This window comes from Rhyacophila brunnea, unplaced genomic scaffold, assembly GCF_057557595.1.
Source record: "Rhyacophila brunnea isolate RB1 unplaced genomic scaffold, BYU_Rbru_1.0 scaffold_4, whole genome shotgun sequence".
Lineage (NCBI taxonomy): Eukaryota > Metazoa > Arthropoda > Insecta > Trichoptera > Rhyacophilidae > Rhyacophila > Rhyacophila brunnea.
In genome coordinates this window covers 25,772,754-25,791,041 of record NW_028233068.1, presented here as the reverse complement: position 1 = coordinate 25,791,041, position 18,288 = coordinate 25,772,754, and the positions used below count along the sequence as shown (strand labels likewise).

Sequence of the window (18,288 nt, the reverse complement as noted above, 5' to 3'; positions counted from 1 at the left end):
CGTTTGTAAAAGTTGTACCTACTGATGCAATGAGTAAACGGCCAAATTATCCAAGTCATGTTTTTCAGTTACGAGGTCCCGACGAAGAAGAAGAAGAAAATACAACGAGGAAAGCAACAAACTTAATCTTAATCACGATGGTGCAAAGACTGCATGATTCGTTTCTGTTGAAATTCTATCGACTCGATAAGAAAATGTTCTATTGTATGTCTTAATATTTTGGTTTTTCATTATTTTTAAATTTGATGGTTGAAAAACTTCACTTTGTTTATTGTAAAAATGAAATGGAAAATAACTCACTGGAAAATCTGCTTATGGTCGATTGGTGGCATTCTTAAGCCTGCGAGTCGAGCTTCGAGTGCTGACTGCGGTTGGCCTAAGCCCATGCCATGGTCCACCTTCGCTGATCCTCCTCCGCTTCCACCCTTCGCACTCAAATCCAAAGGTTGCTCTCCAGATGGAGACGCTCCCGGGGAACTCGTACCCTTATCAGCGCCGCTGGAGCATCTGTTGATTTATAATAATATTAATGCCCGCAACACAGTACAGATAGGGTGACGATTAAAATAATAATTTGCATTATGTACCTATATAAAAGTATGTCTTTTAAGTAGGTATTTAAAGTAATTACCTAATTAATAAAAGTTGTTAGGTATGTTGTGTTATTTATGTACACTATTTATTATTAGGTTAGATTATTCAACCACCCCTCGCATATAAAGCGACCTGAGTTTTGTTGAATAGGTACTTATGTAGATTACCTCAATTTTATAATTTATAAAAACAAATTTCATATGATTAAAATAATATAATGTTCGTTATGAATTATTATAGTTGTAGGTATTATAGTCAACATTGACTAATATCATACCACCCATAATATAAAATAATAAAAAACAAAAAAAAAACACTACATAACATACCTAGGTATCTAACCACATACATTTTTTTCAAAATTTCTTATATTTGCGTGAATATTTTGGTATACTTAATAGTTTTATCAAAGATACGTGCTTTCATTTATGCAATGTGTGACTATGATAATCCACAGCGTCTACGTGATTCGTTCAGTGTTGAAACTGTAAAATAATATAGTTTGTCGGACAATTGAATCGTTTTGGACGTTTTGTTTGGTGTGTGTTGACATTTTCCTCAAGTATTTAGTTACAGAGACCTTGTTATTAATTCTATCGCCGCGTTTCATGAATGTGTGTGTATGTTAAAATAGTTACATCAAAACGAAAGATACAACAATATACCTACACGTGCATTGATATGGTAAGTAAATCGGCATAAGTAGGTAATCCTGAAGCAAGCTCCCCCCTACCTATTGCTAACGTTAAAGACTGTGTGATACTCTAAAGTAGCGTCTTCCAAATGGTTTTCGAGGTAAAATTAATGGTATTCATTGTGTGTTTTGTATTATGTAATACATTCACTTCAATTATGGTTAGTCGTAGAGTATTGCAACAATAATAAATAATTGCATCACACAATCGTATATTTAAAAATATTAACACCAGCATAGTAATATAGCGCCGCAGGCGACTTTATTTTACTATTAAAACAAATTTGTGTTTACCTCACTTATCTGGTTAACGCATTCGCTGCTGAGTAGATAATGAATTTTTAATTAGCACCTTTAAAATGCATGTTAATTACATCGATCGGCCGCCTGGTCATTACGCGCATGTGCGTCTTCAGCGTCCAAAGTATTAACCTGCCACGCCGCCACCCCATTAGTCTGGCCCCCGGGCTAGAGCAATGTAAGCCCCCCTCCCTTGTGGGGACCATGACGGTAACCATCTGGCAACGGCGAATTTATTTGATGCACATAACGCAACCGATTCGTCATAATATTTTAAAGGGGGCCTCGTTACTGTTCAAAAACTGATCATAAAATCTATAGATTACACCATAATCGTAAAAAGAGGCGTATTTTATACAAATTGAATATAAAATATTAATAAAAAAATCCCGCAAATAACATGTAGGTAGGTACTTACACAAAAATAAAAATCAGGATAACGCCAAAAATATAATACGTCTTCTACCCTCTCTGAGAACATAATATGTTCACCGGAGTATCGATGATCATTAATATTATATGATATTACTATACTGTAGAACGTTACCAGAAGCTTATTTGTCGTAAGCTCGGAATTACTAGAATATAGATAGATACTTATTATTATTGTGCTTCCTGACATATTATGAAAGAAGTGGAAATTTGTGTATGATAATACGGCCTAATTAGAGCGATTGTTTCCGATACCTGACGTACATAGATACCGACTGCACTAATAAGCTTGGAATAGTCTTATAATTAATATTGAATCTTATACTGAGGAATTATACATTTCGAACATAGTTAATATTATAGGCCCGACGCACTGATTGATTTCGAGGCCCTTACGATAAAAATGAACAATCTAATTTTAATTTTCTAAATAAATCAATGCATCCAAACAATTTTTAATTTTGATTATCTCTGTTAATTGCTTTACTATAAATATATATAAGTTAATTGAAGAGAAATCGATATCAAAGATACAAATTTACATAAGGGGTGCATTTTTTTGTTTTGTTCTTTCGGTTTTCGTATCTACCTACTTAATTAACCTATTTTTATTTTTAATCAGGAGCTATTAGAAACCCTACTTTCATGCAGGGATTTTGTTATGCTTTAGGCGATACCTATTTTCCACTCAGTTTGTGAGAAATACACGTTTTTTTTTCAAATTTCAATATAATTTAACAACTTAGTAGCATGTTTTAACTCATCCACGAATCGGTTGCGTCATGTTGCCAATGTTAATTATTGCGCTTTTTGTGATTTTTATCTAAGCGTTCTAAATATTGTTTTAAAATACTTGTAAAACGCTTGTAACACTAATAGAAAGTTTTATTATCCCCTTAGCCCAAGTAGGTACTTACCTACTTGTCAAACGAATTTTAGACTACAAGTACCTACATAATATTATATTCATTATATGAACGTTCTATAGTCGAATTTGAAATGATTTGCATCTAATTTAATTAACCAAATTTGTAACCACTTACTTAATATGACGTGTTACGATACAAAATTAGTCATGTTGGCAGATTTTTTATGCTTTGATATTTTAAAAAAAATTTAAGATGTTTATAAGTAACCTACTTTATAATGAAGTGATCGCACGAGTGGAAAACCGCCACTGTTCTCAAAAGTTATAATATTTCTATTCGTCCCTTCATTTGCCTCCTGTATGCAACGCATGACTTGCCTACCCCCAAGGGACGTCACTCAGCAGTGACAACGAATTAATGAATTATACAGTTGATACAATTAATACAATAAAAGAATGTAATTAGGTACCCTATATAAAAAGCATAAGATTTGTTGTGTCGTGCTGTGAACGTCTTATACTTGTAATTTGTAATGTTCGTTCATGAAAATAAATAAATTTTAATTGAATCTGGTCAAAAAGAAAAAGATTTTTTTACCTATCCGGAGTGGCCGCCGACCTGTGTTGCTGTGCCGCGGCTAAGTACCAAGCGGGTAGCATAGCGGGTTGTAAGGCGGGTTGAAGAGATGTCTGCATCGGCGCGGTGATTGGAGCGCCTAGTGGAGCGCCTCCTCTGAAAGCGGCAACAGCTGCCAAAGACGCCGCTATTGATTGCATCTGATGGGAAAAGTATTAAATTAAATAAGTTATACATTATAAACCGTTGTCTTGCAATCAAATATCAAGATAAAAATGTGAAAAGAATTTTAAAACGAGATTTAAAAAAAAAACGTAAAACAGTAGATGTCATACCTAGGTACCTAATTGCTGAGAAATAAAAAAATATATGAGTAACTAAATGCATACATAAGATACATTTAAAATATGAAGTAATGATAAAAACATTATATAAACATTATACACGATATTTTTTCCTCTTTTCATCGGATGTGGCATAATATTGGAATATTCACTAGTCAGCTGTATTTGTTTTTCTAAAAGATCGCTATATGGAGACAAATTAGAGTTTTGTATGGTTATTTTTTATAGTGATTCATATATGGTAGCTAGTAGAATAGTGATTCATGTGGCAGTGCAGGCAACTCATTTAGGTGTTGGTGTCGTTACTTTCTTATGACACTAACACCGTTCCAAAGTGATTTTGTCGTGGCCGCAATGCCAGAAGAATAATATGTCCTTCTTCTACCTACAAATAATGATTCTGAAATGGTCACGAGACTTGATAACAAATTTTAGTTAATAAATATAAATATATTACCTGTTCCATGGTGGGCTGAGTCCCACCCTGCTGGAGCTGCAAGAAATGTGCCAGAGCTTGCGCCTGCGCCTGCGCCTGACTGTTGAGGAGGAACTGACTACTTCTTGGAGGACTCGCCGCTGATCTGCTGGAACTTGACTCGGATTCTGATTCCACAGGACTCTAAATGAACAAAACAATTTAATTATAAGTCGCTTAATATCGTATAGCAAAGATGGATTTTTCAGTTATTTTACAGAATTCTCTTTACATCAATAATATTGAGTCGTTGAGTCTCAGAACCCGCTCTGGCTACTTTTTCTACTTAAAAAAATGTAAAAAAAAAATGTTTTTCACAGCACGTGAATATAGTTAATTTTTGCTTACATAAAACGGTGATGACAAATAGGTACCCAAATTCGAAACGAAACGTAAGTGAGGTTTGCGAGTCGACGACTCAATTGACCATCGTTTTGTATACAGAGCGGAGTAAGATAGAAATGCAAAAGCCGGTAACCATAGACTGAGACTTTGACGGAAGTTTTGATTTATAACTTAATGAGTATCAAGTTAAACACTAGAAATACAAACTCCCTGACAATGCCTATTATGATACTGACGTAAATATTGGAAATATCATATTCTTTAACACGACAAAAGTTTATGCCATAATATTTCTCCACACTCGAGAATCGTAGTTTTACCTTCTTATAATTGCAACCAGAATATATCGCACTTCTAATAATTATTGTTGTGTTCCCTTGTTCTGTGGCACTTATCTAGGGCAGGACTGAATTTAACATTAAGTTATTAGATTTTTTGTCATCTTGTTAAGTATTCTCTTCCGGTCAATTTTATGGTAAATCCGGTCATATACCTAACTCCCAAGTGAAGCATATAGGCCTACAATGAGTGGAGGTTATATTAACACATTTTTTACAATGAATGTTTGTTAGCCACTCGCCCGACTCATTGGGTTCATTCCATTGGATCAAACAGACATTGAAAAAAAAAACATAGGTAGGTACGAGGGTGGGTCAATAAGTCCTTAGAAAAGCCGACAGGTGGCGCGACTAGTACTGTAAGCGGTTTGTTTTCATGCAGCGGCACTACCGATTCAGTATGCTGCGAAGTTTCAATCAGATTGGTCGGGTTGTTGTGTGTTTCTCGTACATTTAAAAAAAAAATTTGCTTGTGGAAAATGGAAAAATTGAAAATGGAGAAAATTGAGTTTAGAGCTGTTATTAAACATTTTAATATAAAAGGGTTAACAGCAAAGGAAATAAAAAATGAGTTAGATTTAGTTCACGGCATATCTGCTCCTTCACTTGCAACTATTTATAACTGGTTAAATGAATTTAAACGTGGTCGTACATCAACAAAGGATGAACCACGCTCAGGACGTCCTGTAGAGGTGACTACACCAGAAATGATCAATAAAATCCACGATATGGTGTTAAGTGACCGAAGATTAAAGTTGAGTGAGATAATTGAGGTTACAGGGATCTCAAAAGGTAGCGTCATTTCTATTTTACATGACAAATTGGGCATGAAAAATATTTCTGTAAGATGGGTGCCGCGTTTGCTCACAGTCGACAATAAACGCAATAGGGTGGTGGCCTCTAAAGCCCTGTTGTCGCTCATGCAACGCAATCCGGATAAATTTTTTCGTCGCTTTGTGACTGTAGATGAAACATGGATACACCACTATACTCCCGAGACGAAAGAACAGTCAAAGCAGTGGATTGCGAAGGCAAACCATGTCCAAAGAAGGCGAAAACCGTAAAATCAGCTGGTAAGGTTATGGCTACTGTATTTTGGGATGCACGTGAAATTATTTTCGTTGACTATTTGGAAAAAGGAAAAACAATAACAGGGAATTATTATGCATCTTTATTGGACCAGCTAAAAAACAAAATTGAAGAAAAACGGCCTCATTTAAACAGGAAAAAAATCCTCTTTCATCAGGACAATGCCCGTGTTCACACATGTTTACGATCAATGGCTAAAATTGAAGAATTGAAGTTCGAATTGGTCGACCACCCACCGTATTCGCCAGATTTAGCCCCCAGTGACTTTTTCCTTTTCCCAAACTTAAAAAAATGGCTAAGTGGACAACGTTTTTTTTCAAATGAAGAAGTCATCGATCGGACAAATGCTTATTTTGAGGACCTTCCGAAAACTTATTTTTCTGACGGTTTAAAAAAATTGAGAAACGTCTAACCAAGTGTATTGAGCTCCAAGGAGATTATGTTGAGAAATAAAAAAAAAATACAAAAATCAAAACTGTTTTAATGCTTTTTTCTAAGGAATTATTGACCCACCCTCGTACCTATATTTTTTTTCAGCCGCTGGATTAAACTCGAGACGGCTTCATAAACGGCCACTCCACCACGTGACTGTGAGTGATGTTTATGTCAACTTTATGAATATTGTAATTGTTGAACATTAAAGAAAGTATAAAACTGTTCTTTCAGTATGGAGAAAAACAGTAATTAGTAATCAACTAGTAATTATGGTTGTCTCTTTGGATCGTCACTAGAGTCGTGTCCAAAATAGAATGATTCGTATTTTTCGCTTCCGACTCAATCGAAGATCGTTGATAGTTGGGTCGACGATTACCGAGAAAACACGGTAATTGTAAATAAACCCATCACCTGTCTACACATTGAACCTTAATAAATGGCTGAATCATAAACATAGACTACATTTTGTGAAACCAAAGAGCTATCGAAGAAATGGTGTATGTTTTTGTCGAGTTGTCTACTTAGACTAGGTACTCTGTAATAACAAGAGTCAAAATTGTATTGTGGCTTTGTGGACAGACTAGCAGGGCCACGCCATGGGAAGCTGCCGCCTGGGTGTCAACCGAAAATTGTCGATATAAAATAATAAAAAATATTTTTTTGTGGAAATATAAACAATTTAATCAATGAAATATTTATATTACAACAAGAAGTATGGCACATTATAAAATATATATAATATTTTGAATTATAACGTCTAGTGATTTTAAATAACCAGATTGAGCACAATTTATAAAAAAAATACCATGCAATGAGACGAAAGATAGTTACTAATCGTGAAAAAAATCTTTGAGACAATTATTTTATGCTGTGCCTTTATGACTCGGTTCATTTTCTGACATTATGTCATACAAAAAATAATTTTGCAGAAACACTTTATTTTTGATGCCATGAAACTAGCCCACCCCATTGATACTTTGAAAGCATGCTTTTCTGTGTTTCTACATAAAATAGTAGATTATAGGGACATATTAAGAACATAGGAAAATTCGTTTATTTTTCGAATTAACTTTTTCATTAACCGCTCTGTGATAAGTGTCACCTTACGGACGAAGACAACGTACGTATGGACTATATTATATTTCATTATAAAATTCTGTTTATCTAGGTAATTTAGTAAAATATATTTTTAATAAAATTATTTACGGACTATTGCCGTTCCGTGAATCCAGCCGCCCGGGTGTTTCGCATCCCCCCCACCCTCACTTGGCGCGTCCCTGCAAACTAGGATAAAAAAATATATCTGGTCTTAACGCCGAGAAAAGTAGATGTAGGTACTTAAATGGCTATGCTTACCGGTTGGTGCTGTGGTGGCGGCGCAGCCTCTTGCGCGTTCGCCGTTGGCCTAACCAGCTCGCCATCGACGCAGAAGTAGCACTTGTCTTGCGGAGTCCAATCTGCAGGCTGCTGCTTCCTCGGAGGACCAGAACTACTCCTCTTGATTAAACTCTCTAAAATTGTCTCTGTAGGACCACATCCTGCACTTTCACCAACACCTGTATCACTACTAACAGTATTTATTTCCTCTATCGTCTTTATTTTCAGAATACTCTGCACTCCAGCTGTCACTGTTACACTTGTATCTTCCTTTTGCGGTGCAGTATCGTCTAATGTGGTAGAATTCTGTTCTACTTCTCCTTTCTCGTTGTCTTTTGAGTCTTCGTCCAGGTGTATCGGAGAACTTAAATCTTGGTCTTTTGTTTTGTCTTGGTGCTGTTGTATGGCCGTGTCTTGTCTGTTGTTCGCGGGGTCTAGGGGGCTGTTTAGATCTGAAGCGCTGGAATTGCGCTGTAGCGTTTCTGCCGTGGCTATCATGGGTCTGTCTTCTTCCTCCGATTGAGGCTCCTGTGTGTCTGATGATGGAGCCAGTGGATCCTGCGACAGCGGAAGGTTTCTGGCTATCTGTACGTCCTGGTAGTGCTTCCATTTCCTGCGACCCATCAACTCCTCAGCTACCCGTTCTAAGCCTGGGGGAAAAAAACCCATTGTTATTAAATCAATTATCAATTCATGGTGGAAATGCATATTATTTTACCATTTAACCACGGAGGTAACAAATATCATTAAAACAAATCAATCCATTTCGTGACAATGTATAACAATTTACTTGTAACTTTTCAATTAATATCTAATTAGATTAGGTATCTATCCAGTAGGTATTAGTTAAAGTAGTAAGTAGGTGTTCAAAAAAATAACCAAATTAAAAATATAATATACATATGAACGATTTGGTTGATAAAGGGACAACCAATGTGCAATATTATTTGGGTTTGTTTAATATAAAAACATTAATAGAGTCACGGTCCATGTAGTCCAGTGCGTAAGGCGCTGGCTTTTCATTCTGGGGTTCCGGTGTGATTCCCGGTGAGGTCATAATATATTTATCTGATTTTGTCAAATCTAGGGTGTTTGTGATCGTTGCACTTATATTAATACACTACTGTCATTGCGCCTCGTGGACTGTTGTAATTAAAAAAAGAATATGTTTAATTATACACCTTAATAAAAGGCATCTAAGTTTAAGTAGGCTGTGATCTACTATCGAGATCAGTGGTGTACAATCTATTTGAAAGAAGGGCTAATTTATCCATTTTCTAATTATTCACGGACCGCAGCGGATAAAATGTTGAAAAATAATGATATATCGATACCTACCTATATATTATAAACGAGATATCATTTTATTGTTTTTAATTTAATAGTTACATATTAGCTACTCCAATTACTCCTCACTCTGCATTACGTCCATAATATTATGTATTTGCATGATAGAACTCAGTAGGTAGGTAATATAGGAAATTAGAATTTTTTCGTATTCAATAAAAAAATTGGTGATGAAGTAGGTAGGTACTTGTTGTTTTGGGGCCCAATAATTGGCATTTTGGGCCGTACGCGGTTTGTGCATCACCAATCTAGATAGTATCAAAACTAATAGTGATGTACTACACTCTTATATTAACATTCTTCAACTTCAACAGCACCACTCTTTCATCACCACAAAGAAAAACTTAATTTCCCATTCGTCGTGAAAATTATGGGTTTTGGCGATGTATCTATAGTCTAAGGTTTTGGCCTTCTTTAAGTACTCGTTGTACTCATAAAATGAACTAGGTACGCCTCAGTTTAAAGTGCGGGAATTCACATTTTCTCTGTCTCTCACTCCAGGTGCAGGTTGCAAGTGATAGGTACAATACGATTTGGGAAAATAAAAATTGGAATGGTTTATGCTTCCCCTTCAAAATCACAATGCAATCATTTTGCAAGTATTAAAACTCATTTTCACGACACATTTCCTATAGGATACCTATAATGTATGTAGGTACCTATATGGTGCGATCGACCAAAATCCATATCACGATCGACGCGTTGGACATGCCCGCATTAAAAAGTATTTATTGCAGAAATAAAAATAGTTCTAAACTACTACGAATAATATATGCATACGAAGCACTTGAAGGGTACCTAGATATGTAGGTACCTGCATAATTATAAGGTAGGTATAAAAAGAATTATTAGATTTAATTTTCACTAAAAACATAGATACTATAGGCACTGTATTTTCATATATGCACCATAAATGAAAATCCGAAAAGATCTACCTATATTGCTCCACAATGGCCTTATATCTACTGCTTGTTAAATATGTACTTTGAGAGTTTTAATTTTACTAAATATCAAGTTTTTGTTTGACTCGGTCTACTTTATTATGGCACACTTTAGTATCTAACTAAGTACTGTACTGGCATTTCAAAAATAGTTGCAAAGTGTTTCTGTAACACAATTCTATTGTATCTAGGTTCATAACAGAGCCAATACAAACTCTGAGAGCCTTGAAATTAGAATGGAATCCATACGACAGACCGCTACAAAACACCATTATACGCCTAATTAATATATTCCTATACGTTTTTAGAACACAGAAAAAAGTCAAGCATGCAAAAATGTTTTTAACAGTTCGATAATAGTTTCTTGGAACATTATGCGTTGCTTTAATCTTAAACAGGAAATATAACCTCTTTATTGGTTGTCGATAAAAAATATCATTTATTTATTTAGCAAGAAAAAATAACAATTTATTGGAACAGTGCTTAATGTTGATGTAACTTGAGTTTTATTGTTTGAGAAAGATAAAAAATATCTTTCGGTAGGTATTATGTAGGGCAAAGAGAAGATAGTCATTTTAAATACAGTCTTAATACACTGAAATTTATATAATATTGAATTACACACAATTATACCTAATTAAATAGTCGGAGTTCAGAAGAATGATAGGTATAGAACATAAGTGACAAAACGTAAAGATATTCAAGATGTTTATATATTTTATACAAATAACATTAATTTAATAATACTAATTGGCCTGTCCATTAGAATTTTGAATAGGTAATCCTAGAATTAAAATACTTGGATTTTTGTCTGAGTTCAATGATTCGCGACGGTCAACTTTCCGTGAAAATCACAGTCAACCGATGTCCATAAATAAACCAAAATTATAGATACTATAAAGAAATACAAAACACGTAAAACATTCGTATTAGTATACCTACCTAGCCGATTTGTAACAAATATTATTTTCTTAATTAATTTAAAATAAAAAGGTTTCGGGTAGGTAAGCGTTATGGCAGTGGAATGAGGATGGCCATAAGCCAGCGTATGTTTCTTCTGTCTACTAGGGACATAATATGTCTCTATATATATGCTCTCCGTCAAACGTTATAATATTATTATAACGTTTGACGGAGAGCGGTTTTTATATTAACGTGTGATCCTCCCCGGCGACAAACCGAACCCGAATGACCCAAGTATCAACACTTATAACTAACAGATCTCACATGGTTGTAAGGTAACACGACTTGGACTTGCCTTCTTGAATTTTAGCCATCTAAATATTGTCAAATAAAAGGTTACAATTATTATTCTTAAAGGCTATTATTATTATTAGTAAATTGAAACTAAATCATGTGTATAAGACTACCAGAAGCCGGTTCCAGTCTAATCCTCGAATACAGTGTAGGTAAATACTATAAATATTGTGGATGGCAGTCGGTATATAAAATAGAGCTATGCCCTCCCCATAATTACCAATATGCTTATTTTAGGATTTAAACATGATAGGTACCTATTTTAATTTATCTACTTTTTATCGATTTTGATCATTTCGTACTAACATAACCAATAATTCATCTTAGGTTATTGTGAGGACATCAGGACACGTCTTTTTAGGATTTGTGCCATGGGCGGGCCGGCCTATTAACAGGGTTCTGGTGGAAAATGGATTCCTTTACCAATCACCAAACAACACAAGACATATTCCTTATTGTCTCGAGTGACATTATGATGAGAATGAGAATATAAATTATTAAATTTACAGCTCGTATTTTGTGAGTTACACTTTTTGGTCGTCTTGAATTGAATGTAACCGATGCAATTGAATTGCAGTGAGTTGTAGTAGCATTGAGTGCGAAGTGCAATGCAAGAGTAAGAAGATGAGGTAAGAGGTGAGTAAGTACGGAGGGGTTCGAGGGGGGATATTCAAGGTCTCTGTCGACAGGTGTGTCGTTGGACGGAACTGCCGACAATGCTCGCTGGACAATCGCCAAGAAAATAATATCAATTGCATATTGCTCCTATGAATATGTAGAGTGATAAATAGGCAGATACTTACAGCTGAATGAAATTGGTGCCTATCTATTATAATGCCTTTTAATAACTGTCTTTTTTTTATTCAAGGTAAAAACCTGAATTACTAGGTACTTAAGAAAATAGGTCTGAGCATTTTCTTTGAAGATAATATGGGTGTAGGTACACAGATTGGAGATTGTCATTTTTTATTTGTTTGTTTAAGTTGTTAGTTATTTGCTCAGTTTATAATAGGTTCGAAATCCTAATAAAATATACCTACATAGGTAGAACATAATATGATTTTTTCAGATGCGGTATTCAAGCCCACGATTTACGGTTCATCCACTACTCCACCGCGGGTAGCAGTTATTTATAGTAGGATCATATAAATAAAAAATAAATATACCTACATTTATTATTTATGTTTAATTTTAACACAAACATTTTGTAATAAATCAATGTAAACATAGCAATAATAATTGTTACTGATTTTGATAAAACTGGATCCGAAAAGAAAACTTAATTATTCGAAAGATGCAAAGTTTTCACTCGGGAAAAAAGTAGCTTCATTTAAAATGTATGTGATTTTAATTTCCATTGGTACCTATCATGTTATATTATGGTGGGCGAAAACAACAAGCTGTTTTTGCCTCGAATGAAAATATTGTTTTAATCGGAAAACTTTTTTACTTTTTGTATAAACCGATGTATAATTATTTTAATTTACCGTTGTTGTGTTATTGAAACCTCAAAACCCCCCGACGATTTTGAGAAAATTGTATTGTCATATTTTCTTTTCGTTTATAAGTATTAGTCAGCGTAGTTTAGAAAAACTCTAAAGATAATCTACCACCAAAATTAAAATATAATTAACGGGTAACATGTCTCATTTTGAATATAGGTAGGTACCGCAATACATCAATCATATCGGTGATATTACAAAATACTCGATGATGATAACCTCCTCCCCCTACCTGATATTAAGATTAATCAATTGAGGTATTCAAAGACGCAAAATAATTAATGAAAGGTCACCATCATTTTTTTTGTTATAAAACTTTACTTATTGTTTATCTTGTAAAATTCAAATTTTGTCATACCTGCAGTTGTAACAGTTCAACGATGATATATGTAGGTAATTATTACGGATGAGTGAATTGATGAATACTATAAAGATATTTGAGAAAATATACCTTGTTTTCAGTAAGAATTAGATTTTGTAAAAGTTAAAGTTGAGGAATTTTCACTATTAATTCATTAATAGGTATCATTGTTTAAAATATTTAAACCATACCTACTTAAGGTAATGATATAAATAAAAAGGATTTCAAGTTATACTTAGTTACACATTCTAATTTTTTTTACCTTAATAACAAGAAACTATGTGTATGCATTATGTACCTACCTATAAATATTATGTAGGTAAGAATTGTATCGAAAGCAATATTTGCAACATTGAAATCGGATCCATCTATAACGAGGCCGTATTCTATAGCTGAAATTAAAAGTTAAAATTGAGCTTTGAATGAACCAATACCCACGTAATGTTCCTAACAATGAGTCGTTGGCTCAAATATCCGGTGCATGTTTATTTTTTCCATTTCGATTTTAAATATTATTTAAAAGAGTAGCTACAAATTTGAAACAAAAGTCGACGTGTTTACGAATACCACGATTGCAGAATGGTAATATGCATACCTACTATATGCCTACATCTGGAAAAGTTTAACGGCTTATTGCCATTCTGTATTTAATATTAACATTCGGATTGAAGCCATCGATCTATAAAACCGATCGAAATAATATTTCCATCCTTTGTTATGCGATAGAAAAAGACAGAGAAGAACAGTATGTCTTCCACTTTCGTAAAAAATAATCATTTAACATGAGGCAACGTATGTGGCATCTTTATATTATTATTATTTAACGAGTGGCAATTAAATGCACACTGAAAAGACTATACAGAATATCCAAATGAATCATTCCCACATAATTAAATTCATATTTAAACCTTACATTTCACATTCATTGGGATCATTTGAACATTTTATCACCAAAGTCCAAAGGCTTATTTTTGGACAGTTTTCACATCAAAAATGTTTGTGTGTGTTATTATTTATTATCAATGATTTTTACTTAACTAAATTAGATCAATGTAATTGCCTAATTTTTTTACAATTTATTTAATTAGTAGATACAAAGATCATTCATAATATTATGAAAAATAGTCTAATAAAATATGTCCTACCAGTGAAGGTGTGCACAAAGAAACATCCATTTCGGAAAAAAACATAATATAATAATTATTATTGAATTTTACGGGTGTCGGAGGCGTGGGGGTATTTTTGCTGATATAAAATCTTAAAATAGGTAGTGTAAATTGTCTTCTCAGATAAATCAGATCCATAAATAATATTATAAGCGCAGCTATGTATGTTTGAAAATAAATGATGCTATAATTAGCATGGTAAATTATATAAGTTATTTATATAAGTATATGCAAAAAAGTCACTACTTAGGTATGATTTAAAATATGTAGCATTTTAAATTAACTTATTAGCTACGGTACCTTAGGTAGGTACTACGGTACATTGTTTTAGTAATTAAATGACAAACTAAATGCCAACCCAATTAATAAAATATCTCGCGCGCTTTGCTATTCTTAACTATTCAATTGAAATTCATAAAATAGGAAACACGTCGTTGATTTTCATAATGATGTATTTTATTATAATTACCTGTTTTTATATTTTTTTAAATACTTAAGTTTGTAGGTATGCACGTACACGTGTAGGTGGGTACCTACATGGATAACATTTATATTTTATTCTGACATTTATTATTAATTTGCCTATTTTACGTGCGTAAGATAACGGACATGGGCGTCCACATTCGTAGATACGTATAAATAAATTAATATAACTAGTATTCTGGTAATTATTTTTAAATTATTTTCATTTATTTAAAATAATATGTGAGTTGGTAGATATCTACCGCTAATCATTCTACAATAATTGGTAGATTGATGAATTGCCCTTTTCTAATATTTTAAAGCATCATCAGCACATAGGTATAAGGTTCCACAAAAACAGAATGCCTTCTCGATCGCAAAGTGGCGATTTGGCAGCGGTCGATAGCAGACAACGTAGATCTATATATCCATAATGATCGCTAATAGAAACATATACCTACATTCTTACATAATACCTATTTAGATTTATTTTAATCATGTAAACCACACCATGTTTTCTGTTGGTGGCTAAAATAAATTTTGACCACCCCTTAAGCTCACCTCCTCTGATTAAGGTCATGTTTAATGTAAACAAATCATCGTCGAAAGGTATCTAACAATCGGTACCTAGGTATTTTTAGGTAGGTATATTTATTGTTTAGTTAATAAATTAATTACAATAAGTAGGCAGGTACCTACAACATCGAATTTATATTATTATATCCCATATATAAATAGGTACCTACCTAGGTAGGTAGGAAAATATTTTAATATTAGTAGGTAACTAGGATGGAAATACTTCAAAATTTTTGACGTGTTTAATAATAGGAAATGTGTAGATTTCAATATCAATTTTAAAAACATAGATAGGTACCTACACTTTATCGGTAGTGTTGGGTATCTACCTACGTACATCTTACATCTAAAGGGGTAAACATTTATTTCGGGACACTTTAAAAAAGCACAATATTTAATATAATTTTCAATAAGTATGTGGGTAGGTACTTACACGGATGCAAGGATACGTAAATCAATTTGCATTTATGTTTACAAAATCTTGTAATTACATTAATGTTTACAAGTCAATGTAAAAGTAAAGTTAAATACCTAATCGTTTAGACAGAGTCTTCATCATCATTTTTTGTTTTTATGTATCTACCTACCTACCAGATACGTAGGTACTTGTAAGTTATGTAATTGACTGACAGTTAAACTTAAACTTGAGTTTGCAATATTGCAATGATAGGTTGAGGTTGCGGCGATAACGGAGGCACCGTGCAGTGTTGCGCAATCGGCAAGTCAAGCAAGCGCCTTCCATCGCGGAGGTATTGAGTTCATGGTCCGCTCTTGATTGCATGGCCCCCTTTTAACCGGCCAGCCAATAATAGCATTTTTCCAAAGACTCGCGGTCAAAAACACTATAATAGCCTAGGACTGTGCGTTGGCACGCATTCCTCCGTCCAAGTTTCCTTTCTCACAGTGTGTAGCGTCACGGTCTAAACACCGCGCCGGCATAAATAATTAGTAACCAACTAGACGAGCTCCTATTGGTGGGCTAGAAATAAATGCTGGTATGGCAGATAGTTTTTTTGACGTTGTATAATGATGGCCGAAATGAAACTAGCGTGAAAAAACTACGAATGGCAGTAATGAATCATTTAAATTCTATTCACGTAGGTCTCTCTCGACCGCTTACATTGTATAATATAATATTATATATAACCCACCATACCAACGCATCGACATAAATATTATTATTTAATATACCTACTTATTCTATAATCTATACTTATCAATAATAGTAAAGAAGTAAACATTTTATGTAGGTAAGTATCTATAACTGTTTTAGGCAATATTATCCATGTCGGATCATAAAATTGTTATAAGTTGTCACTCCAGAAGTTTTTGTTCAACATCTCTTTTTTTCTGATGTGTTCATGGATTGATTTGCTATGCGCTAAATGTGCTATTTATTAATAGGTACATAATAGACACACAATACAAGTTACTTGCGCCATAGAGTGGGATCATTGGCCATAATCGATTACATTCCCATTTTCAATGGCAGTCTGAAATGTTACAAAAAATACTAGTTAGATCTCGATTAAAATATTAGGTCTTGGTTAGTTTTTTTTAAATTCACTAGCCCTGCCTAAACCAAATCGTAGACAAAATATTCTTCTATCTATAAAACAGGTACCAAAAATTATGTTTGATTTAAGACTTAAGAATTTTAGACATTTTATAGATAGACAAATATTTTTTGACTATTATCTATTAATATACTTAGATAGCTAACTAAAATTAACCAACAATATCTACAAAATAAATACGTATGACTGACAGAGTTTAGTGTGCACTATTTATACTGGATCTTAATAGCCTACCTCTACCTTTCGCCACTGATACAAGCATATTGGAAGAAAGTGGGTAGATGCCTTAATTATTATCACTAACAATACCAAATTCTCAAATTTTGGCTCTCCTGTAAAGTAGTCAAAATGGACTTAGAAACTGTAGCTTACCTACCTCTCATACATACGAGTGACATAGTACTACTTAGGTAGGTACATATATCAAATTTTATTGAAATCTGAGAACATAGTGTATTTATAAGTAACTAGGTACCAACCTACAAAGATATTGATGTCAATGTTTGTAGCTAATTTAAACGTCAGACAACTGCGCTGTGGTAAGTTAATTTTACTAGACATTTAATATCCAATAACTCAAACTTAGCTCAAATAATTCAAGGCAACATAAGACTATTAAATAGTAAAAATTTGCATTTAATTATGATAATTATTAGTGCTTACATTATGCAAACCAGACTGCGTACGGTAACGGGTTTTTGTAATAGACTGAGTTAATCAGTTAATTTACTTATAAATAAGTTGCAAGAAAGAGTCGTAAAAACAGAGTAACCTGCGAAGATGACTGAATTATTAGCAGAAAAAACACTTAATATTATTTATTACTTATTTTAACATATGTATTAGAAAAATATTATTAATTTGCTTTTTTGGTACTTATAGTTTTATATACCTACCTAAGTATATTCACACTATTTAGTTCTAGGCACATGGATAATTTTATTTATATGCAAACAAGACTTGCTCTATTAGTTGAGTTGCCAATCAATTATCATAATTTTTCCAATAGTCGTCTTAACGATAGCAATAATTTCAATTCTGTTAGCTCGGAAACTTTCTTTTTTAATAAATGGAATTTCTTCAAAGGCGACCTATTACAAATGTATTATGAAATGCAGAGTATTGATTGGAATGCTTTATATAGTACCGATGATATTAATAGTGCAATTGATGTTTTCTATGTAAATATTTATAGTGTATTTTCCAAGTCTTTTCCCATTAAGAAGTCTTC

At 33.5% G+C, this 18,288-nt stretch overlaps 1 protein-coding gene across 6 annotated transcripts in view; it reads right to left on the bottom strand.

Annotated features, from left to right (window-relative positions):
* The window catches only part of Eip93F (Ecdysone-induced protein 93F), an 87,995-nt gene that overhangs the window by 9,676 nt on the left and 60,031 nt on the right, over positions 1 to 18,288 (bottom strand). For all 6 annotated transcript variants that reach the window (XM_085955016.1, XM_085955020.1, XM_085955018.1 and 3 more), the window contains exons 3-6: positions 7,848 to 8,518; positions 4,267 to 4,428; positions 3,487 to 3,665; positions 301 to 507 (exon numbers count right to left, since the gene is read on the bottom strand). In XM_085955016.1, coding sequence (XP_085811142.1) covers positions 301 to 507; positions 3,487 to 3,665; positions 4,267 to 4,428; positions 7,848 to 8,518 — 1,219 coding nt within the window. The remainder of the gene's footprint in view (positions 1 to 300; positions 508 to 3,486; positions 3,666 to 4,266; positions 4,429 to 7,847; positions 8,519 to 18,288) is intronic.